General features: G+C 45.5%; 3 protein-coding genes and 1 long non-coding RNA gene across 4 annotated transcripts; 2 read left to right on the plus strand and 2 right to left on the minus strand.

Moving 5' to 3' along the window:
- Window positions 1-10,303: 10,303 nt before the first annotated feature.
- Window positions 10,304-11,140, minus strand: LOC120430231 (galectin-7-like). Its single transcript, XM_039595311.2, has 3 exons — window positions 10,982-11,140; window positions 10,830-10,912; window positions 10,304-10,772 (listed from the first exon to the last, which is right to left on the minus strand). The coding sequence occupies exons 1-3, from the start codon at window positions 11,006-11,008 to the stop codon at window positions 10,451-10,453; spliced, it is 432 nt and encodes a 143-aa protein (XP_039451245.1). The 5' UTR covers window positions 11,009-11,140; the 3' UTR covers window positions 10,304-10,450.
- Window positions 11,141-15,637: 4,497 nt separating this feature from the next.
- LOC120430234 (galectin-4-like) lies at window positions 15,638-16,597 on the plus strand. The gene is made up of 2 exons (XM_039595314.2): window positions 15,638-15,964; window positions 16,030-16,597. The coding sequence occupies exons 1-2, from the start codon at window positions 15,938-15,940 to the stop codon at window positions 16,441-16,443; spliced, it is 441 nt and encodes a 146-aa protein (XP_039451248.1). The 5' UTR covers window positions 15,638-15,937; the 3' UTR covers window positions 16,444-16,597.
- Window positions 16,557-20,991, minus strand: LOC120430233 (NEDD8-conjugating enzyme UBE2F-like). Its single transcript, XM_039595313.2, has 3 exons — window positions 20,401-20,991; window positions 17,187-17,348; window positions 16,557-17,121 (listed from the first exon to the last, which is right to left on the minus strand). The coding sequence occupies exons 1-3, from the start codon at window positions 20,653-20,655 to the stop codon at window positions 17,005-17,007; spliced, it is 534 nt and encodes a 177-aa protein (XP_039451247.1). The 5' UTR covers window positions 20,656-20,991; the 3' UTR covers window positions 16,557-17,004.
- On the plus strand, window positions 17,329-19,280 carry LOC120430235 (uncharacterized). Its single transcript, XR_005607576.1, has 2 exons — window positions 17,329-17,462; window positions 17,538-19,280. It is a non-coding gene; the product is annotated as an uncharacterized LOC120430235 (long non-coding RNA).
- Window positions 20,992-23,281: the final 2,290 nt, after the last annotated feature.

Raw genomic sequence — 23,281 nt, forward strand, 5'->3', positions numbered from 1 at the left:
CGGGGTCAGATTAATTTGGAGCAGTTTTGATGGTCATATTTTTGATAAGAGACCCAAATTTCGAGAATAATAAAAAAAATCGTGATTGGATTGTGTAATTTTGGCTAAAACTTCGGATAATCAACTACGAATTTTATTTTTTTTTTTTTTTTCCTTAGCGCTATTTATTTGGCTTCTTGTATTTAACATTGTTGGGCCAGGTTTTCCGTAAATTATTTGATCACATGTCAATGTTTGACATGATGATAAATTGAGCTAAGCATTTATACAATTCAAAATTTTTGGATTTAAGTATAACTTCTAGGTCCGGAAGTATGCCAGCTCTAATGATTTGCCTCCACAGCTCTCCTCGAAAATCCTCATACAAGTCGCACGTTAACAACAGGTGGTTCGGCGTGGCCGCCCCCAGCCCGCACTCGCACGTGTCGTCGTCGATGATGTTGTTGCGCCTCAGGTGTGTAGCGATTCTGGAGTGATTGCTGATAAATTTGGAGAGGATTACTATCTCCCTCCGTGAAAACTCAGTCTCGTAGAACCAAGGTGTTGTGGACACCCTCGGCAGGATTCCGTGGCAGAACCTGCCCTTGTCGCCGTTGTCCCAGTTGTTTTGCCATTGCTGCAAAGCCTTCACCCGACTTGGGTACGAGATGTCCCACGAATTAAGCTGGTATGTTTCTGGTTCTCCTTCTTTACACGCAAGTTTTGCCGCCGCATCCGCCGCTTCGTTCAGTGTCACGTTCCTGTGTGCTGGCACCCACATGAGGGAAACCGTTTTCCCCGCTTGCTCGAGCTGCATGATGTGGTTTCGTACATCGAACCAAGGAATCGGTGTAGTTCCCTGGAGACTTCTGTTGTGCAGGCTGCTTAAGCTGCTCAAACTGTCCGACAGAATCAGGAACTCTCTACCCGGGTGTTGCGCGATGTGCTGCACTGCCTGCCGAATCGCCAGCAGTTCGGCCAAAAATACTGATACAGTTTTAGGTAGCTTGGTCTGCTTCACGATCTGGAAACTTCCATCCACTACTGCGTAGCCACAGCCGTCTTCATCTTTCGATCCGTCCGTAGCAAATACGATGGAATTTTGGTACTTCTGCGAGATGATGCCTTCGACGATTCTGGGAATCCTTGAGACCGGTTCTCCTCGAATAGCGCTTTGGACAGAAAAATCAATCGGAATGGTTCTCTGCCTTATCGCAGCAGGGTACGAGAAACATGGCAGCGTTTGTATTGTTGTTAGATAACCCGTGTGTGATCGAAACTGAAGAATCATTTTCCGGATGAACGATGGAGGCAGTTCTCCGTTCAGCACAGGTGCAGCGTGGCGCCGGTGCCAGGTCTCCAGGGAATAACGACGATTGACGAACTTGGCGAGTAGCATCTGCCTCCTCAGACCGAGTGGCATGATTCCGGCCAACGCTTCCAAGGATCCGGTGTGCGTTGTTTTGGTCGATCCCAACGCTATCCTCAAACAATTCCACTGAATGCGGTCCAGCTGGATAAGTTCCCTTTCCGGAGCTTCCCCGAAAAATATCGACCCGTAATCAATAATCGATCGGACACAGGACTTGTAGATTGACAGCAGCGCGCTTGGGTGCGATCCCCACTTTTGACCAGCCACAGACCGCATGAAGTTCACGTACAAGGAAGTTTTCCGCTTCACCATCCTGATTTGACTGGCCCAGCTCAGTGTTGGAGTAAGGTTGATTCCCAGCAACGTTATGTATTCCTTGTACTCTACTACTGCTCCGTTGATGTAGAGTTCAGGAACATCCGGCAGACATCTTTTGCTGAAGATCATTGCGGCGCACTTTGGTGGTGAAACTTCGAGACCAAGTTCTTTCAGCATTCGTACCACTCCATCTAAGGTTGTCTGCAGGGTGTTTACCGAGTCCTCCACTTGTTTACCTCGAACTGCGACTGTGATATCATCAGCGAAATCTAGTTTGATCGAACATGTCGGAGATGGTTCCATCGGTTTGCGAATCACGACATTGAAGCACAATGGGCTGAGAGGTGATCCTTGGGGTAAACCCATCCAGGTTATGCGGATTAGCCAGGTGACGTTGTCGAGCGATGCTGACAAAATTCGTTCACCGAACAACCCATGCAGCGCTTTGATCAGGCAGGCTTCGACTCCAATCTCCCGAAACTCTTGTAGCATTATTGGGATCTGGACGTTGTCATACGCACTCTGGATGTCGATGCTGCACATTGCAACATGCTCTCTGCGGGAGAAGGCTGTGTGCACTTCTTCAACCAGCAAGTGTAGCGCATCCATTGTCCCTTTACCTTTCCGGAATCCGCAGACTGTATCCGGTAAGATGTTGTTGTGTTCCAGGAACCACTCCAGTTTTTCCTTGATCATGCTTTCGTAGGTTTTGCGAAAGCATGATGCCAGGGCAATTGGACGGTACGATTTCGAGTCGTCGGCTGGTTTTCCAGGCTTTAGGATGGGAATTATCTTAAAAACCTTCCACGATTCTGGTATGACGCCATCTTCGTAGATTTGGTTGAATATTTGTACCAGGGTCACTTGAGCGTTGAAGGGAAGTTTCCGTATTGTTGAGTAGTTTAAGTCATCTGCACCAGGTGCTGTGTCCTTCCCCTGTTTAAACACTGTTTGCAGGTCGTGTATAGAGAAGTACGATTGTCCATTGTGCCTCCCACAGTCGCAGACCGACTCCGGCGGAGGAGGTGGCCTCGCCGAAGAGGGCGCTAACCGATCGAGAACTTCCTCCAGTATCTGCTCATCCCTCAGCGTTTGTTGTCTGCCAGCAGCTCTCCCCTTGTAACGCTTAGCCCACCTCCATAGGTCTTTGACCGATGTTTGTGAGTCCAGCGTGTCACATTTGGCTCTCCACGATTGAGAGCGTTTGGATTTCACCAGATCCTTGAACCGTTTCTCTGCTGCAGAATAGTCCTGATAGGCTTCGTAGTCGAGTGAGCGGCGCCAAACGCTGAACTTCTGGCGACTTTCACATTTTGCTGCATCCAACTCATCGTCCCAAAACGGAAGTGGCACCTTCTTCGTTGTCTGTAGCGGTCTTGGTGGCGGGCATGCTTGTACCAGGCTGGTTTTGACGATCTGGAAGAACTCGTCGTACGTTGGATTCCGATTCCTGCTTACTGCTTCTTCCACAAGGTTTTCGTACAAAGTCCAGTCCACTTTTTTGTAATTGATGGCTGGAAGTGTAACGTCCGAGTGGATCGAGGTTGTACCGAAAGAAATCGGCAGGTGGTCACTTCCGTAGGGATAGTCCAGCGTCTCCCACTCGAACAGCAAGCTTATGTCTGCCGACGCCAAAGTGACGTCAATAGCGCTGGCTGATCTTCGTGCGTCCACTCTGGTGTAGCTTCCGTTGTTTAAAACTACCATCTGCGCCGCATCCACGGCAGCATCAAGTGCTTCTCCTCGTGCGTCGTCTCGGTGGTCTCCCCATGTTGAGTGCTTGGCGTTCCAATCACCGCCCACGATACATGGCGCGGGAATGTTCTTGAGAAAAGTTTCGAGCTCCGCTGGCGAAACTGATGCATCCGGATGGATGTATACCGACACTATCGTCAGCGTACCGAGGTTGCACACTACTTGGCACGCTACTGCATCTAGCCCCACCGGGGCGACTAGGTGGAATGTTTTAGGGTGCATTTCCTTTCGAGCGGCAACAAAGACGCCCTTCGAGTTGCTTGTGTGGTCTTTGCGAAATAAGTGAAAGCCTGGAAGGTTGAAGCTTGATGAAGTATCAAGGTGACTTTCGGAGATCAAAACAATGGATGTTTTGGTTGTGTTGATAAGGTTGATAATACTTGCCGATTTAGTAGAAGCTCCCCTGCAGTTCCATTGCAGGAACTGCAGAGGCAATGCCGACGCTGGCGCGCCTGAGGTGACGGTTTATTATAATCTCAGCGTGCCAACGTATTGCTTCACCTTATCGACCAGCAGCTCGTTGACCCTTGTGCGGAAGACTTCCGTCGTTACTTCGTCTTCTTGTGGGTCCATCAGCTTGGAGATTAGTTCCGACATGGTCGTCGAATCCACTCCCTCCTTGATGGCATTGGCGACAGGTTCATTGATGTTCAGCTCCAATGTTGGCAAAATGTCCTCGTTGCCGTGGGAGTCGACCACGACTCTCTTTTTCGGCCTGTGTTCATGTTGACTTTCTGAAACCGCGGGAACTCGTTTAGGGTTCTTGGTTCCGGGGACCGCGCGTTGACGTGGAGTGGCCTGGGATGTCGAAGGTCCGGCGAGAGCCGGTTGGAGTTGAGCGGACGGAGTCGTCGAAGGTCTGGCGGATGCCACCGAGTTGGTAGTTGACCGACCGATGCTTGAAAACCAGTCGGTAGGTCCTTGGGAGTAGGCCTGCTGACGCTTTTGACTTGCTTCTTTTTGTTCCTTGGCCTTGGGGCAGTCCTTGTGGTCGGCCCTGTGTTTCCCGGAACAGTTCACGCATGTTGGGTTGGTCTGATCGCATTGGTGGTCGTCAGCCACCTCTTTCTCCGGGCAGAACAAACATCTCTTCTTGGATTTGCATCCCTTATCGCCATGCCCAAAACGCCAGCAATGTTTGCATTGGCGCATCGGGTAGTTGTAGGGTTTGACCGAGTACAACACGTAGTTAAGTTCCACATGGGTAGGTAGTTTCAGACCGCTGAAGGTGACCACAGTCGTAGTTAGCGCTGTCTCACCACCATCTGCGGTCTTCTTCTTGATGCGGCGAATTTCGAGCACATCTGGGTTGTTGAATTGGACGCACTTCGTTTTGTCGTAGGCCCTGGCGTCCTTGAGCTCATCGTCAGGAACTTCCAGCCCGATGTGGGCAACGCCAAGGGTTTCGACCAACCGCTGGGGGATGGTGCATGTAAGGTTTTTATGTCGAAAGTCGCACAGCTCGTTTGCGGCACGCGCCGTTTTCATAAGCACCTTCATCTTCTTTTTGCCAACTGGCATGGCTTTCACGAAGTCGGGGCCGAATTGCCCAATCAGCTTCTTGGCAAGCGTTGAAGGAGCCAGGTTGGCCGTTCCGGTCGTTTCCAGCATAACCAGGAAAGGTCCCGTGGAGAACGGAGGATATCTTCGCTTCCGAACCGGGGACGCATTTTCCGCATTCGCCATAGCAACAAAACGATGGTTTGTACCGAACAAAGGAATTTCGCGAGCTCTTTGTTCGAATAAAGCAAAACTAATCAACAGCGCAGGACGTCTGAACGTCTGTAGCTCACCGTGGTTTGCTTGTAACTGTGCTACGAATTTTATTACTTTCTTACAAATCTCTAGATTATTTAATTATTGTTTTTTTCGAATGTTTAAGCTTGAAAAGTTCCGAATGTTCCAATATCTGAATTTCAAAGTTTTGCAATTTTACTGCTCATAAATTTTTATTTTTGGATTTTTTTGAATAATAGATATTTATATTTCATTTCTGAATTTAAAATTAATGGGTTTTAAAATTATTATTTAAAATTTCAAATAATTTTATTTCAGTTGAGATATTCAAAGATTTGAATTCTTGTATATTGGTTTATTTGAATTTCACGAATATCAATTTTAAATTGTTTTAATCAACATATTTTAAGTTCTTTTTTATTTAAAAGGTTATGATTTTTGACATAGGACTATGTCTTTACTTACTATATTGGGGGGCCAGTTCAGAAATTCGATCCAAAGCGTCACTTTTAAGCGTTAAAAAAGGGGACATTTTGAACGCTTATATCTTTTTTCCCTGTGAATCAATCCAGATGGTTGGACCACCAATCGAAAGAGGAAGACTTCAGCTATTGTTTAACTACATAGATAGTCTGACTAAACATAGTTAAAGCACTTAAAACATGCAATCAAAATGAGTAATTTTTCAGTACAAATCGGACAGATGACCAATCAGAGCGAGCGTATGCATTCGAGACCGCGCCTCTTTTGTGCCGTTCTCCGGCTGTGCCGCTATTTAAGCAGAAAATTTCGCAAAAGCAAGTCACTTTGGAACGAGCACTCGAACTGTGCACGTCGGGCCGGCGCGGAGCAGCAGCAGCAGCGGCCAATAGAAGAAGAGGACCAGCAACCAGAAGGAAGAACCACCGGCAGCAGAAGGAGGAAATTCGAGCGAAGCGGACGGCGTGGAAGTCGCTATGATGCGGCGGTTCTCATGAAAAATGGCCAATTCGACAGTTGTGGCCAAAACCAGAAGTGGCCGATGCCCTCAAAGAAGGTTCCCCCGGGGCCTGGGGGGACATTTACAGAAACATACGAGTTGTGGCAATATGGGTATCAAAATTCATGGTTTTTGATACTGAACATAATAATGGTCATTTCGACAGTAGTGGCCACAACCTGGAGTGGCCGGTGCCCTCAAAGAAGGTTCCCCCGGGGCCTGGGGGGACATTTACAGAAACATACGAGTTGTGGCAATATGGGTATCAAAATTCATGGTTTTTTATACTGAACATAATAATGGCCATTTCGACAGTAGTGGCCACAACCTGGAGTGGCCGGTGCCCTCAAAGAAGGTTCCCCCGGGGCCTGGGGGGACATTTACAGAAACATACGAGTTGTGGCAATATGGGTATCAAAATTCATGGTTTTTTATACTGAACATAATAATGGCCATTTCGACAGTAGTTGCCACAACCTGGAGTGACCGGTGCCTTCAAAGAAGGTTCCCCGGGGCCTGGGGGGACATTTACAGAAACATACGAGTTGTGGCAATATGGGTATCAAAATTCATGGTTTTTGATACTGAACATAATAATGGCCATTTCGACAGTAGTGGCCACAACCTGGAGTGGCCGGTGCCCTCAAAGAAGGTTCCTCCGGGGCCTGGGGGGACATTTACAGAAACATACGAGTTGTGGCAATATGGGTATCAAAATTCATGGTTTTTGATACTGAACATAATAATGGCCATTTTGACAGTAGTGGCCACAACCTGGAGTGGCCGGTGCCCTCAAAGAAGGTTCCTCCGGGGCCTGGGGGGACATTTACAGAAACATACGAGTTGTGGCAATATGGGTATCAAAATTCATTGTTTTTGATACTGAACATAATAATGGCCATTTCGACTGTAGTGGCCGGTGCCCTCAAAGAAGGTTCCTCCGGGGCCTGGGGGGACATTTACAGAAACATACGAGTTGTGGCAATATGGGTATCAAAATTCATGGTTTTTGATACTGAACATAATAATGGTCATTTCGACAGTAGTGGCCACAACCTGGAGTGGCCGGTGCCCTCAAAGAAGGTTCCCCCGGGGCCTGGGGGGACATTTACAGAAACATACGAGTTGTGGCAATATGGGTATCAAAATTCATGGTTTTTTATACTGAACATAATAATGGCCATTTCGACAGTAGTGGCCACAACCTGGAGTGGCCGGTGCCCTCAAAGAAGGTTCCTCCGGGGCCTGGGGGGACATTTACAGAAACATACGAGTTGTGGCAATATGGGTATCAAAATTCATGGTTTTTGATACTGAACATAATAATGGCCATTTTGACAGTAGTGGCCACAACCTGGAGTGGCCGGTGCCCTCAAAGAAGGTTCCTCCGGGGCCTGGGGGGACATTTACAGAAACATACGAGTTGTGGCAATATGGGTATCAAAATTCATTGTTTTTGATACTGAACATAATAATGGCCATTTCGACTGTAGTGGCCGGTGCCCTCAAAGAAGGTTCCTCCGGGGCCTGGGGGGACATTTACAGAAACATACGAGTTGTGGCAATATGGGTATCAAAATTCATGGTTTTTGATACTGAACATAATAATGGCCATTTCGACAGTAGTGGCCGGTGCCCTCAAAGAAGGTTCCTCCGGGGCCTGGGGGGACATTTACAGAAACATACGAGTTGTGGCAATATGGGTATCAAAATTCATGGTTTTTGATACTGAACATAATAATGGTCATTTCGACAGTAGTGGCCACAACCTGGAGTGGCCGGTGCCCTCAAAGAAGGTTCCCCCGGGGCCTGGGGGGACATTTACAGAAACATACGAGTTGTGGCAATATGGGTATCAAAATTCATGGTTTTTTATACTGAACATAATAATGGCCATTTCGACAGTAGTGGCCACAACCTGGAGTGGCCGGTGCCCTCAAAGAAGGTTCCCCCGGGGCCTGGGGGGACATTTACAGAAACATACGAGTTGTGGCAATATGGGTATCAAAATTCATGGTTTTTTATACTGAACATAATAATGGCCATTTCGACAGTAGTTGCCACAACCTGGAGTGACCGGTGCCTTCAAAGAAGGTTCCCCCGGGGCCTGGGGGGACATTTACAGAAACATACGAGTTGTGGCAATATGGGTATCAAAATTCATGGTTTTTGATACTGAACATAATAATGGCCATTTCGACAGTAGTGGCCACAACCTGGAGTGGCCGGTGCCCTCAAAGAAGGTTCCTCCGGGGCCTGGGGGGACATTTACAGAAACATACGAGTTGTGGCAATATGGGTATCAAAATTCATGGTTTTTGATACTGAACATAATAATGGCCATTTTGACAGTAGTGGCCACAACCTGGAGTGGCCGGTGTCCTCAAAGAAGGTTCCCCCGGGGCCTGGGGGGACATTTACAGAAACATACGAGTTGTGGCAATATGGGTATCAAAATTCATGGTTTTTTATACTGAACATAATAATGGCCATTTCGACAGTAGTTGCCACAACCTGGAGTGACCGGTGCCTTCAAAGAAGGTTCCCCCGGGGCCTGGGGGGACATTTACAGAAACATACGAGTTGTGGCAATATGGGTATCAAAATTCATGGTTTTTGATACTGAACATAATAATGGCCATTTCGACAGTAGTGGCCACAACCTGGAGTGGCCGGTGCCCTCAAAGAAGGTTCCTCCGGGGCCTGGGGGGACATTTACAGAAACATACGAGTTGTGGCAATATGGGTATCAAAATTCATGGTTTTTGATACTGAACATAATAATGGCCATTTTGACAGTAGTGGCCACAACCTGGAGTGGCCGGTGTCCTCAAAGAAGGTTCCCCCGGGGCCTGGGGGGACATTTACAGAAACATACGAGTTGTGGCAATATGGGTATCAAAATTCATTGTTTTTGATACTGAACATAATAATGGCCATTTCGACTGTAGTGGCCGGTGCCCTCAAAGAAGGTTCCTTCGGGGCCTGGGGGGACATTTACAGAAACATACGAGTTGTGGCAATATGGGTATCAAAATTCATGGTTTTTTATACTGAACATAATGGCCATTTCGACAGTAGTGGCCACAACCTGGAGTGGCCGGTGCCCTCAAAGAAGGTTCCCCCGGGGCCTGGGGGGACATTTACAGAAACATACGAGTTGTGGCAATATGGGTATCAAAATTCATTGTTTTTGATATTGTACATGAAAATTGACATTCCGACAGTAGTGGCCACAACCTTGAGTGACCGGTGATCTCAAAGCAGGTTTCCCCGGGGCCCGGAGGGTCTTTAACAGAACCATACGAGTTGTGGCAATATGGATATCAAAATTCATGGTTTTTGATACTGAACATGAAAATTGACATTTCGACCGTAGTGGCCACATCCTGGAGTTGCCGGTGCCCTCATAGAAGGTTCACCTTGGGAGAACATTTATGACAATTTTGCCGACAAATCTATGAAACAAAATAAAATATTTCAGATTTCACTAGCAATCCAAAAACACATTCAAATTGTTTGGTCCTATGTCTTTCGGTTATGTCTCTGACATACCATCTTGAACTTTTTTTATTTTCGATGTTTTTCATTGTTTAATTTATTAGTTTCGGAATTTTAAAGTCTTTGATATTTTTTGTGTTTTTTTGAATTTTGAATTTTCAGTTTTTGAACTTTATACTTTTGAATCTTTTAATTGCAATGAATATTTTGTAAATATGAAACATTGAAACATATTTGCAGCAGTTCTTCGCATAATATGGCAATGCCAGTTTTGACTGCATTTTTTAAAAGTGTTCATTTCGGACAAAATGTAAAAACAACTACAAACTATCGTAAATGTTTTTTCAATGAAGGTTTTAAATATATTTTTCCGCTATTTGATTTTTTTTTTGGGAAATTCCAAAAGGGGGGCACTAAAATTTTCATTGGCTTATTAACTCTTTTTTGATTATCATCAACATTAAATTTTTGTTCATAAAACCCAACATTTTTCCTTATGTTTAATAACATAATTTAAGAAAGAGATCTTTCTTGACAGCAGTCAGAATTAAGATTCCAGTTAAAACTGGTGAATTAGAGCAGTTAGGGAATTTGTCATTCAAAATTTAATTTAAGCTTTGTGGGTAACTAATCAACTTAAAATATTAAAGAAACAATCATAGTTGTGTAATCTGTCAGAAACACTTTATTACTTAATTTATATTTTTCCTCACACAAGCAAATTAAAAAATAAAATCCCCTTCGCAGGGGATTAACTTCCACTCAAAAACTTATCAACGGACGACGTGTCGCGCCACCGCATGCCTTATCTATTCGGTGATCATGGCGTCAACCTGTGCCCCCTCCCCAATGTGGATAAATCGGACCGAGGCGTAGGGCTGCCGGTGGGCAAACTCGCAAAAGTGACATCCGTTCACGGCGATACTGTACGAGTCCGGCTTGACCGTGATCTGAATGTCAAAGTAGGACTTCTTCTGGATCGGGCAGCCACCGTGGCGTTCCTCAATGCCCCAGCTCTTGAACTGGTACGTGTTCCGCACGATGACCTGATCCTTGGGCCGGATGCTGATGTGCAGAGGAGCGTCGTCCCGCGGGTTCACGTTGGGACCGGCCTGCAGGTTGATGTTGAACCTGGTGGAACGAATTGGTTAAGAGTTTGCGACCTCAACTGAATTTGTGAACACATACTGGTCATGAGTCATCTTTCCGCGGATGACCACCTTCCGGTACAGACCCAATCCGGCCGGCAGGTAACCGAGGAAGGGGGAAGGCTGCCAACATGAGATTAGTCACCCAATTAGTTTCAATTTTAAAAGGTCTTATTTTTAAAACACACTCACCGGGTTGTAAACTGGCAATTGAGACATTTTGAAGATCCGTATAGAGAGGCGTACTAGCTGCTGCTGGTTCGGCTTAACAAGTGGCACTGGGTTCGGCGAGGTCTGTGTCACGGGCAGAAATAGAACGCTTTTATTTATTGAGCGATACCGGCGACTCAGGTGCGATAAAGATTGAGTATCGATGCCACCGATAACGGCACACGCCCTGATAACACGCGCTTAGACCTGCAGCGACGTTTTCTTCGCAAGAGTGACCTCTGGCTGAGCGGTGTTTAAATTTGGTTTGGGAGCGTTCTTTTATTACTTAACGCAGAAAATCGGATTTTTAGACCCCCTCTCCCCTCGTAACAAAATTTCCATACAAATTTAAAAAAAAAAATGTAAGGAGCGTAACACGGCCTCCAACCCCCTCCCCTCCCATCTGCGTTAAGTAATAAAATAACGCTCCCTTTCGAGTCTTAAAGAGCATTGTAGCATTGATTGAACATATTGCAGTCGTTGACCATGTCATGCATATGCATTTTAAAATTTACTCTTTGACCGAACTGTTTTCCACACAAATTGATAAATCATAATCATTCAGCGTGCTTGGTGATAAGCTTTATCATACTAACTAGCACATCCGAATAGATAAAAAATCCCCGAGGTAGTTAATCAAGTATTTTCTAATTAGTATTAGTGTGACAAATATTTCGCAAATGACATAAATATTATGAGTAAGTCGCTAGATCCTCGCAATTTTGTTCGTGTTCTTTTATTTGTGTTGAACTTAGTCCATTAGGGGGTCCAGAATATGGGACTTTTTCTCAAAACCACGCTCCACAAGCTGATTATTGTTCCTTGTGCTATTTCAGGGCTCTGGGCCAAATATGAACAAAATTGGTCAACGTTTTCCCATTGATACTCGAAGGTGAAATTTATATGGGACAAATCGAAAAAAATGTATGGAAAACTAAATTTTCTTACGATTTGGTCTGCACGGTGCGCAGCTACCATCAAAATATTCACAACAGTGAGATATTCATTGGCAATTTCATGCTCTACAACTTTGTAGAACATATCAAAGCTGTAATCCTCGATTCTGAAAAGTTATTAACGATTTAATAAAGTCATTTTTGTATGAAAAACATTATTTTCACCAACTTTTGGCTCGGGTATCAATGGGTTAATTTTAACCAATTTTGCTCCAAATATGCACCGGTAAAAATTTGATTGTTGGGGCAATTGGGTACTAAAGCCCTATGTCAATTTTTGTGTACAACGGTAAAAAACACGATTAAAAACCATTTGTGATCACTTTTTTTCATTTTAATGCAATTTTTTTTTTGACAAGACAACATTTTTTCGATGGATCAACTATGGTTCCCTTGGAACGAGCTGTCAAGTAGGAGCTTTTCTGTCAAGAAGGACCGCGAGGTTAATTTTTCAAAATTGATTGAAAAATCCATTTTAAGCTCTTTGTGGTCGTACAAAGGGTCATTGTACTCAGAAAAATAAGCTTTATCACTGAAAACAATAATATCAGCAATCTAAGCTTCATTTTAGGACCCAATTGCAAGCCTCTTTTTACACCTAAGCTTCCATCCACCCCGGGATTCGAACTGACGACCTTTGGATTGTTAGTCCAACTGCCTACCAGCGACTCCACCGAGGCAGGACCCAGGTGTCGTGATCGGGGACTTTCTTTTATAATAAATACTTAGATAGTTTGCAATTGGGTACTAAAGCCCTATGTCAATTTTTATGTACAACGGTAAATAACACGATTAAAAACCATTTCTGATCACTTTTTTTCATTTTAATGCAAAATTTTTTTTTGGCTAGACAACATTTTTTCGATGGATCAACTATGGTCCCCTTGGAACGAGCTGTCAAGTAGGAACTTTTCTGTCAAGAAGGACCGCGAGGTTAATTTTTCAAAATTGATTTAAAAATCCATTTTAAACTCTTTGTGGTCGTACAAAGGTTCATTGTACTCAGAAAAATAAGCTTTATCGCTGTAAACAATAATATCAGCAATCTAAGCTTCATTTTAGGACCCAATTAACAAACAACACGTCTTATTCCACGCAAATTAACCACAAAACTGATTTGACAATCTTCATTCTCTCTTTCGCCAGCCGCGCGCATCTTGTTGTTTTCTCGCTCGCTGTTCTCTCTCGCAGCTTGCTAGCGCGCTCTCGCACTCAATGCGCAATCAGCTTACAAGGCAATAGACAAATCCAGCGAAAGCTCAACGCTGCTTTTTGATGGTGAGAGATTTGACAGCTCCCATACTAAATGTCTGGATTTTCATACTTTTTGTTAATTTTCTTTTAAAATAAAATACTTAACATATGAAAACTATATATTTTCGGTGCCCAAAATTCCTGCTGAATCGAATGGTGTACTTATCTCGATTGCAAATATTTCGAACAGTTTTTATTTTAATAATATTCTCGACACATTTTGTGCACCTAATCAATCAATACTTTTATCATAAATAATCATTTTATTGCTTAAAAATTGAGTTTTCCTGAGCTCCCATATTCAAATACATGGAAGCTGTCATTTCTAACACCATTGGCCACCTAGCGGCCATTTCAAACTGGATTCTTCTATATTCATGAAGGTGCGCACTCTTATTTCGACGGTAACATTTCAAAAGGCATCATGTACATTTTGACACTTTCTGGGTTATTGTATATTCTGAAAGTACTTCTAATAAGCTACCTCTCCACCAAAAATGAGCAAAAGTTACTTCAGTAAAGTCTGTTTAATCATGATTTTAAATAAAGTAACATAAACAAAATCTCTGCCATCAGCAGTCCCTGTTTATATAGCCCTGTCAACCTGTCAAACAAAAGGCTACATAAACCTCGTGACGAAAAAAAAGTAACATGAAAAAAGCGCCATGTACATTCGGCGAAGAAAAACGAATCATAACAAAGCGCCCCCCTCAGTGACAGCAGGGTGATATCGACGTTGGTGATTTCAAAAGATGTTATGTTTGTTTTTCTCAAATAAAATTACGGAAATAATGTTTTATTGAATATGGATGATCAAGTATCAACAAATGCAACGTTTTTCATCGTTTGTTATCATTAGAACATCTTATTTTGCTTTTATATTAAAATGGGAATTGAAAATGGATGCTCAACATTCAAATGCGTTTTTCTCAAAACGCATGGTTTGTACATGATGCTTTTTGAAATGTTGGCATCGATTTATGAATTATATCAATCTTATAATAAATACTCATTTAATAATGTATTACATATTCAATCCTGCAACCCATAATCCCTACACCAGGGAGACGACTCCTACACCTGGACTGAGCTAACGACCTAACCTCTAGCTTAGACCGGGGCCAACATTTACTTCCCTGCCGATGGAAGGCGTGATCAGACAAATCTCGTCTCAAAATTTGCCACCGTGACGATCTGGGATAGAACCCAGGCCAAGAGTCCCGGCTAATTATTAGTTACATTTTTGGAAGATGGAATTCAGCTTATTTCGGAGTGGTTTTCTTTCAAATTGTATGTAGTCTTTGATGGGCATGATTATCAAGAATAACTCTTTCGTCAGAAAATTGGTGGCCCTAAAAAGGACCGATTAGAGTTGGATAGTGGCGTTGGTCGCAAGGCTCGGCCTTGGCGTCAGGCTGCAAGCGGGAGATGTTCCGTTCAGACGGGTGATAGGCCGCGGTGGATGCTGCAGGTGCTGGCGTTGTTGATGGATAGATTTGTTACTCTTGCAAAATTGCTGGTTTTAAATCTGGTTTTGATCTCTTGCTCTTAGAGCTTAACTCTCCGACCCAACAGAACTTTCACACCCTTAGGACCGACCAAGGCCCGTGTAATTTTTCCATTTCGCTGCCTCGTCCCGGGTGGGACGAGGGATGAGGGCAACACCACAGAGTTGGGAAGTCCTCACACCCTTCCTCAGAAGATCCAAACGGTCCGGCTATTGAGAGACAACTGTTCGACCAAGGCAGCAGGCGCGCGCCTCATCTTGTTGCAGACTCGTCCCGGGTGGGACGAGGGACGGGGGAGTTAGGGCAACTCCGAAGAGTTGTCAGTCCTCACCCCCTTCCTCAGAAGTTCCAAACGATCCGGCCATCGAGATTCAAGTGGCTGACGACGAGAAGGCGATGCGCGTTTCTTTTGTAGTTCTGGTCCCTCTCTCTCCTGCTGCTGCTGCTGTTGCCGGTCCGACGTCTGAGACGTGAATGATTTTCTGAAAACTGGCGCACATTCTTTTATATGTTTTTCGGCCTACAACTTCCCCTCCTTTATCGCGACCGACACCGGTTGCGTGTGCTCGGATGATTTTCCCCTCAAAATAGGTACTTGACAATCCTGTACGTGTTTGGGGAACGCTCATTTTGCTGGAAAATCTCTGCATTTTGAAAACATTTTAAAACATTGAGCTGTTTAAATTGTAAAACTATTTTGCCAACATTGAAAATAGCAAATTGCTGAATAATTTTCGAATCGAATGGAACATAAATCGTGCCGATTTAATTTGAGGGAAGGAAGATATAAGCGTTTGAAATCTTACAAGTTATTTCTGGGCCTGGGTTTTTTAAAATGGCACCCCAGTACCTTCGAGTAAGACGTAAGTCCTACATCAAAATTATTACGGACATAGGACTTAGTTAGTCCTTACCCTACAGAAGATAAGTGATATGACTCTTTTCTATTATATATCGCTTAGCGAAATATATACATAATACATCTACATTACTGTATAATAATTATCAATTTCTGGAATTCTTTATTTCAACTTATCTGGGTAACTGAATCATCAAAGAACCAACATTAACACTTGAGCAAAAACCCTACTGATAACTTATCACTTGAGATTGTGTGCATCGAGGTAGAAATTCTTTCCCAATTCCCCACCCCAGTTTGATTGTGTGTTCATTCATCATCAACCAGTCAGCCTTTCTTCAGCAAACGCTAAAACCAAGACATGGCCACAATTCCCGTGTTCAATCCGGTAAGCTACAATTTGGAAAGATAAAGCTTAACCACCTTATTTACATCAACTTCCGTCCTCCACAGAGCGTCCCCTTCCTGGGGGAAATCCCCGGCGGCATGGCGATCGGCAAGAAGCTCCACATTCGCGGCCAAATCCTCACCCCGGAAGGGATGTTCAACGTGAACGTCCAGTCGGGCGGGGCCGTGCAACCTCGTGACGACACACCGTTGCACATAAGCATCCGCATCGCGGACCAGGTTGTGGTGCTAAACAGCTTCGAGGGGGGCGCCTGGCAGCAGGAGGAACGACACGGCGGACGACCGGTGAGGGAGGGGGAGGCTTTTGAGCTGACGATTAAGGCGAAGGAGGGGTACTTCAAGGTTGAGATTAACGGGAAGAAGGTCGGGAAATTTGAACATCGTTTGCCGGTGGAGATGGCACGGTACGTTCACGTTGGCGAGGGAGCCGTGATTGAATCGATAACGGAGAGTTGGTAAAAACGGGTTGGCGCTTCTGTTTTTTGAAATATTTTCCTGTGGTATTTATTACATCTACAATTATTATATCAGTTTTAGTTAAGTTAGATCGCTATGAGTATAAAGTAATTTACTTACAGTAAAGAAACAAAATATATATATTTTCAAAACTCAATCAATGTCCGGTGCACGCTTGCTCTGGCCTGCATGGAACTTTGAAATTTAAAACCCTGCCTTCATCATCGTACAGTCGTAAAATAATAGTTTACTCGTCCAACGATTCCATGCAGTTCAGCGCCAAAACAAAACAAAACACCTCAAAATGCTTCTAAATACATTCACCGTACACAACAAAAAATAGCTCGCGGAGCCAAACCGGAAACTAAAAACCGATAAATTAGAAGACGTCATTTCCAGATGCGATTAAAGTTCCAATGTGGCAATTGTTGCTGGTTCTGAAGCTAGTTGACTGAGTTGATGCTGCTGGCTGCTGTCCTCCGCTCTGTCGCTTGTTCCGGTCTAACTTCTTAATTTATATCACACGCACACTCGTCGTCGTCTTTTGCGCCGGTCCGTTCCGGATTATCTCCGCGCGTACGCGGACACGTACTCCCGCACCTTCGCCTGGAACTTGTCCTTGTCCTTGGAGTACTGCTCGGCGGCTTCGATGTTGAGCGGGTCTTCAAAGTTCAGTAGGTCCTGCAAAATCACAAAATTAGCACCATTTTTTAAAACGGGAAATGCGTGCGCTTGCACTACTGTACCGTGAACAGCGAGTTCAGCCCCCAGATGACGTCCTTGAGGCGACGCGTCGGTGCCCAGCCCAGCCCGTCGATCGAGTTCAGTCGGAGCAGCGAGAGGCAAATGTCGCCCTCGACGTTGATGTTCGGGTGCCACAGCTTCGTCAGGCATTTCACCTTCGGGGGCTGCAAATATAATAGAGATTAACATAAATTATCAGATTTAAAGTACATAATTATTGAAGTACGCTTTGGTTCATGCTAGGGTTCATGTCTTTGCAATGGAAGCGAAACCATATGGTGGGTGTCTCTACTTAGAACTGGTTGTCGAACAGCGTTTGGGCAATCATTTGTTAAATTATGAAAACTTTCCAGATTCAAGGACTGTCAGGCGCAAACCAACATGTTATGAGAACAAAACATTATTTCTATTAGCCATCAATTTAAGAACAAGTAAAGTAGGTACTTACGAAGCCGAGTTTCGTCAGGTTCCCTGTTACCAAATCATTTGCAAATCTCAAGGAAAATAACACAAACTCAGATCAAACATAACAGACGAAACGCGTAAAAGTAGCTGCATCACTTAGCTACATTTACATGCGACATGCGGCATTTAGAAATTACCTATCCAAGCTATAGCGAAGGCAGTCGAAGTTCGTGATCGCTAGCGACCTCGATCATAAAGATCATCAGTTTGCAAGCAGAATTATCGTGCCATTGTCAGGAACACGCATCGTGAACAAGATAAACTGGATTTACTTGGTGTTGGTGAACCCACGACTTGAAAACTGCAGCTCTGGCAGTTATGAAGTCGGTATTTATAACAAGGAGCTCTCGAAAAATATCAGAAGGAAAAAGGTCATCCAAGCAAACGTCGGACCCCAACGCATTACCGATCCCGACCACAACAAGGCGTGACGGCGTACGTTCCGTACCTGCCAAGCTGGAAGATCAAGGTAAACGAGGCCAAAACTCTTTCGGCACAGACTGTCGCCAAAGCTGCTCCCACCGCCTGACTGCTACGTGCGGGTCAACGGCTTCATAGTACCCTGGATAGAACAGGTAATCTACCTTGGGGTGATCTTCGACACCAAGCTGCTGTATTGGGCCAACACGGACTCACTCAAGCGCAGATGTTCCGAATTGGTGAAAGCGAGAGGTTCTCGAATCTTAAATAACGGCAAAGATGAATAACTTGAAAAACAAACATGTAAAATGACACAAATTACACAATAAAATCAAAATTAAACAGTAAACTGGTAAACCTAAGCCCGCCGCAATCTTGTTCACGTTTGTCACCGACTAAATAGAAATGCTTCGGAAGGTGTCGGCGGTTATGAAGTCGGTAATCGAAGAGGTTTAGCAGAGTGCACTGCACACCTTTGAACATTCTCCACTGCCAGACGGTTGTTGTTGTAAGTAATTTGATTTGTAGTTTATTAAAAACGTCGGCCTTTTACAACAATACTTTGTATGAAATTAAGGTGGTATGTACAATCTTTGAACGTTTAGTCTTCGATAAGTTCATTCAACATGGCAGAGTCGTCTTTGGAGCTAGCTCTCAAGTTTCTCCGCGTTTTCTGACTGTGCTTCCAGTATTCATGAGCCGAGTGAGTGGACGGAGCATAGGGCCGAGGATGGAAGGCCGTATTATTGGAACGAGGCCGGACGGGTTCCAACCCGTTGTCAAGGTTCGACGTAGGAAGACGAAGAGCGAGGTTATTGTCGAGATGAAGGCCAGAACGTGAAGCAACTGCACAGCATCCAGCATATCGGCCGTGAAAAGAATCAGCCGCCGCTGGTGGTGAAAAACACGAGCTTCACCTGCCTTGCGAAGGTGATGTAGGTATATATATAGTAGTCAATATAATCAAAATCAAGCAACACTCAAAATAATGCTACGGCAACCTTGGATGTGGAAAAAGCGTTTGTCATATGGTAGACCTACATCTCGAGTTCCCGATGCTGTCAATAAAAGAATCGATTTAAACCGTCTGGAATCGAAGTTGAAGGTCCTAAAGTCGAGGGTGACTTGATAAACGCTCGTGCGGTACCGCTGTCACATCGAGAACAGGATCTACCTGAGCCGGTGAGATTGTCGACTAAACCTGGCAGATACTTTAGCAATGAAAAGTATCGAGGCGACTCTACCAGAGAACCGGTTGCCCCTCCAAAAACAGGAGGTTTGGCACCATAGTCAAACAGCAGAGAAGCGGACTTTTGCTCTACGACCTTTAACACAGTAGCTGTTGCCTGAAGTCCGTAAAAGTAGTCAAAAATGGTTTAACTGGATCATCAAGACTACATTAGTCGAGACTTAAACTAGAGCATGCATTTGTCACTGCAAGGACACGAACCAGATGAAGCGCCCATCGTTCTGATACCAGCACGGGGGGCATTCAGTCTTTAGCCACTGTTGAGCAAGGAACTCGTTGACTACAAAGAAAGTTTGGAAGAAAAGGAGTCAGAAGCTGCACCGATGACGAAGAAGAGGAGGGGCAGCCTCCTTCCTGGCCCGTCGGGTGATCCCCTGCTGGCGAAAAATTCATATGCGCCGCTCGCTAACCCACCTGGACCTGCAGCGGCAACCGTTCCGCGGAAAGCTTCCGCCGTTTTATGTGAGGTCGATTGAGGGAAACCTCAAGGCGGATCTCGACGCCCTTATCAAACGTGGACTCAAGGCCACCCTGAATCATCGCTAGCAACTTCGATCATAAGTCAATCGGCTAACCGATGCAGAGCCAGAACCAGATTTAAAACTAGCAACCTGGGCCAATGAGGCGTCCGAGATTGTCGAATAAACCTGGCAGATCATTCATCAATGAAAAGTATCGAGGCGGCTCTTCCAGAGAACCGGCTGCCCCTCCAAAAACAGAACTTATGGCTCTATGGTCAACCAGCAGAGAAGCGGACATCTACTCTACGACGTCAGGGTAGTTCTAGGCCTCCTTTAACAAATATTTTAACAGTAACTGTTTCTTGACGTCCGCAAAAGTAGTCAAAAAGTGGTTTCAACGAGAAACTTCCATTAAAGACTTTATTAGTCGAGACTCACTGCAAGGACACGAACCAGATAAGGCGCCCACCGATCTGATACCAGCACGATGCATACCAACCGGGCGCATTCGCCCCTGAAAGCTTGCTAGCAGAGACACACACCAGCAGATTCGGTTTTGCTAGTCGATGCATGAACCATGATATTTTGTCGGTTTGCCATATAGTCTATTGAATAACTCACCGCCATATTATACTCCTCCGGCACGTGCACGCTAAACTTGAACCGACCACCCTGCCAGAACCCTTCGTTCGGTGCGATGGACAGATTGAAATCGCTCAGCACATTCGCGTCCTGGAAGGATATTTTGCAGGTGCTCGGCAGGTTCTGCTCCAGCTCTTGCACCTCCTTCACCAGCAGAAACTCCCGAATCGAGATGCGTTTGTCCGCTATCGCACCGGCACCCGAGTCCTTCTTCTTCCGGGTAAGCGTGATCATGATGTGTGCGTGCGTGTGTGTGTGTGATGCAGGTCGCGTGGCCAGAACCAGCTGCGACGGGACGCTTTTCCGCGGATGGTTTTGCGATGCACTCGAATCACCGTGTGTGTATGTGTGTGTGCGTGTGGGTTCGCGACTTTGTGCCGATGATTCCTCTTTGCTCCGAATGGTTTCCTTGGAGGTTATTTAGCAGATAACCATTGTTGCGTTGATTAGATCTTCCAGATTATAACTTCGCTGGTGTTGTTTCAAGAAATTTCCCACTTTCAATTTCCCGATTTGTAGCTAATGTTTACGTTTCGCACTCAGCTGTACACTGATGATGACGGTTAACACGCCTGTCAAGTTGACAACTGGGGCGTTACGTCTTGGCCGAGTCAAAAGATAACGTTAGGGCGATCATATTTTCCATTTTTCCTTCAAACAGAACACTGAATAGTTTTTTTACGCGCTGGTGAATCGGAGCTTTACATTAATAGAGTTATCAACGTGCGCATGTATTGCGTGTACGTACACGAAAAAGATTGAGGTTAAATTTTGTACCGTCCAGCAAAACAAATGGCGTGCTAGTGTGCGTGAGAGCGGGCTTAGATAACTCTATTCCGTATAGAGTTATCTAAGCCCGATCTCACGCACACTAGCTTACCATTTGTTTTTGCTGGCGGGTACAAATTTTAACCTAAAAACCCTTCGTGTACAAACACGCAATACATGCGCACGTAGATAACTCTATTATCTTTTCAATAGGGCGAATCTGTAGATGTAAACAGTCTATCCCACTTTCTCTAGTGACAGTTCACGTTGAGTAAGAAAGGGATAGTTAATGCGGAATTTCTCAGAGGGAAACTGGGGCCAACCCATGGGCTTTAAGTTATGTGACAATTTACATGGTTTTGCATAAATCTAACAACAATATGCGATTTGTTTTGCTAGAAATTATTTATACGGCATGATTTCTGGAGCAACATTGCGCCCTTTTTTTTTTTTTCTTCACAACTTATTTTTATTAGGTCCTTTTAGGTGCTACGACCAGGTTAGGACCGAGGATCAAAAATACAACAAATAATAAATAATAAAAAAAAAACGTTACTGAATCAGATGATCATTTTCTCGTGCCATGTGTCAGCAAGTGTGCGATCACGTCAATCTGTTCCTCGGGTGTCTTGCACTGCCTCAAGCGAACTCTGTATTCTCGGTAAATGGCCCACAGCTCCGACTCGCTGTACAGCATCCGTTCACCTTGTTGCTCCTTCGGGGTTGCACCGGCGTCGGCGCCAGTATTTCCTTGACTTCTTCCTGCGGGACGAGGATGTTTCTCTTCCGGTACCGCTCCAGGTAGCGGAGGAAAATCCGCCGCGGTAAACACAGCTCCTGCCGGAGTCTGTTTGTCCTTTTTCCATGCTGGCGGCTTCGGCTTGGACGCCTGCTGCCTCGACTGGATGAACTGCGCACGTTTGGGACAGCTGCGGTCCAGACCCTCGTGGGATCCAGAACAGTTGACACATTTCTTGGCTTGCGTTTCTTCTGCTTTGCACTTTTCTGTGTTGTGGGGACCCCCACAGCTGCTGCACCTGGGCTTGAGATGGCAGTTACTGGTTCCGTGACCGAACTGCAAGCAGTTCTTGCACTGGGTCACGTGCGGTTCTTTGTTCCGGTAGGCCACCCACCGGACGACGACTGGTCCCACTTTCTTTACTTTGCTACTCAACTCCTTCAGACTGGTGTGCCCCTTGGGGAAGAGCACGATGAAAGGCGTCTCATCGATGGCGGGAAGCTGCTGCTTCCGCCTGATGGCGTGTACTGCCAAGACGTCCAGCTGATGTTCCGTCTTGAGCAGCTCCTTGATGTAATCCGGTTCCACGTTCGGGAGACCTCGCATTACTACCCGGTGCGGTCTCGCACTGCGCTTTCCGTGCGTGTAGAACTGCACCTTGTTCTTCGTCAGGTGGGCTTGCACCGTGTCGAAGTCGTCGCTCGAGAAGCACGTAATTTTTGTGCCGTACCGCGTCAGTTTGTGTTCCGGCTGGACATCACACGACGACATCACCTTCGCAAGGCGGGCGAAGCTCATTTCTTTCACCACCAGCGGCGGCTGCTTCTTCTCCCCGGCCGACTTGCCGGTTGCTGGTACCACGGGGTTGGTTTTTTCTGCTGCTGGGTTCGCATTGTTGTTGTTGTTGCTCTCCTCCGCTAGCGGGCTGAACTTGTTGTTGCTGAGCAGTTTCTCCACATCGCCGTCGTTGCCGCCATCGCCGACGTTGATCTCCTCCTTAGCCTTCCTGCGGCGAACCTTGACCACGGGACGAAATCCGCCCCCGTCCTCTCCTCCTCCTTCAGAGTCTTCCACCTCCATGCCCGTCGCCGCCTGCGTCTTGGGTTGAAACCCGTCCGGTTTCTCCCACACACTTTTCCTCAAGGCCGCGTTCCAGTAGAACGTCCTTCCATTCTCAGCCCTGTGCTCCGTCCACTCACTCTCCACCGTCGCGGCCGCCGCCATGGCCGTCGGCGAAAGTTAACAAAACACCGTCAAAAACGCGCTAAGCTAGCTCGAAAGACGACCAAACCCAACGAAAGTTGAACAGGGAGTGAACATTGCGCCCTTTCTGGTGTTTTGAAGAAACCAAGA

Source organism: Culex pipiens, chromosome 2 (assembly GCF_016801865.2).
Source record: "Culex pipiens pallens isolate TS chromosome 2, TS_CPP_V2, whole genome shotgun sequence".
Lineage (NCBI taxonomy): Eukaryota > Metazoa > Arthropoda > Insecta > Diptera > Culicidae > Culex > Culex pipiens.

Coding starts and splice junctions, on each gene's coding strand:
- LOC120430231 (XM_039595311.2), bottom strand. CDS start 11,008: ATGTCTCAATTGCCAGTTTACAACCCG. Junction 10,913..10,981: donor AATTGCCAGTTTACAACCCG/GTGAGTGTGTTT, acceptor TCATGTTGGCAG/CCTTCCCCCTTCCTCGGTTA. Junction 10,773..10,829: donor GGAAAGATGACTCATGACCA/GTATGTGTTCAC, acceptor TCGTTCCACCAG/GTTCAACATCAACCTGCAGG.
- LOC120430234 (XM_039595314.2), top strand. CDS start 15,938: ATGGCCACAATTCCCGTGTTCAATCCG. Junction 15,965..16,029: donor CAATTCCCGTGTTCAATCCG/GTAAGCTACAAT, acceptor CGTCCTCCACAG/AGCGTCCCCTTCCTGGGGGA.
- LOC120430233 (XM_039595313.2), bottom strand. CDS start 20,655: ATGATCACGCTTACCCGGAAGAAGAAGGACTCGGGTGCCGGTGCGATA. Junction 17,349..20,400: donor CGGAGGAGTATAATATGGCG/GTGAGTTATTCA, acceptor TTATATTTGCAG/CCCCCGAAGGTGAAATGCCT. Junction 17,122..17,186: donor GGCTGAACTCGCTGTTCACG/GTACAGTAGTGC, acceptor GTGATTTTGCAG/GACCTACTGAACTTTGAAGA.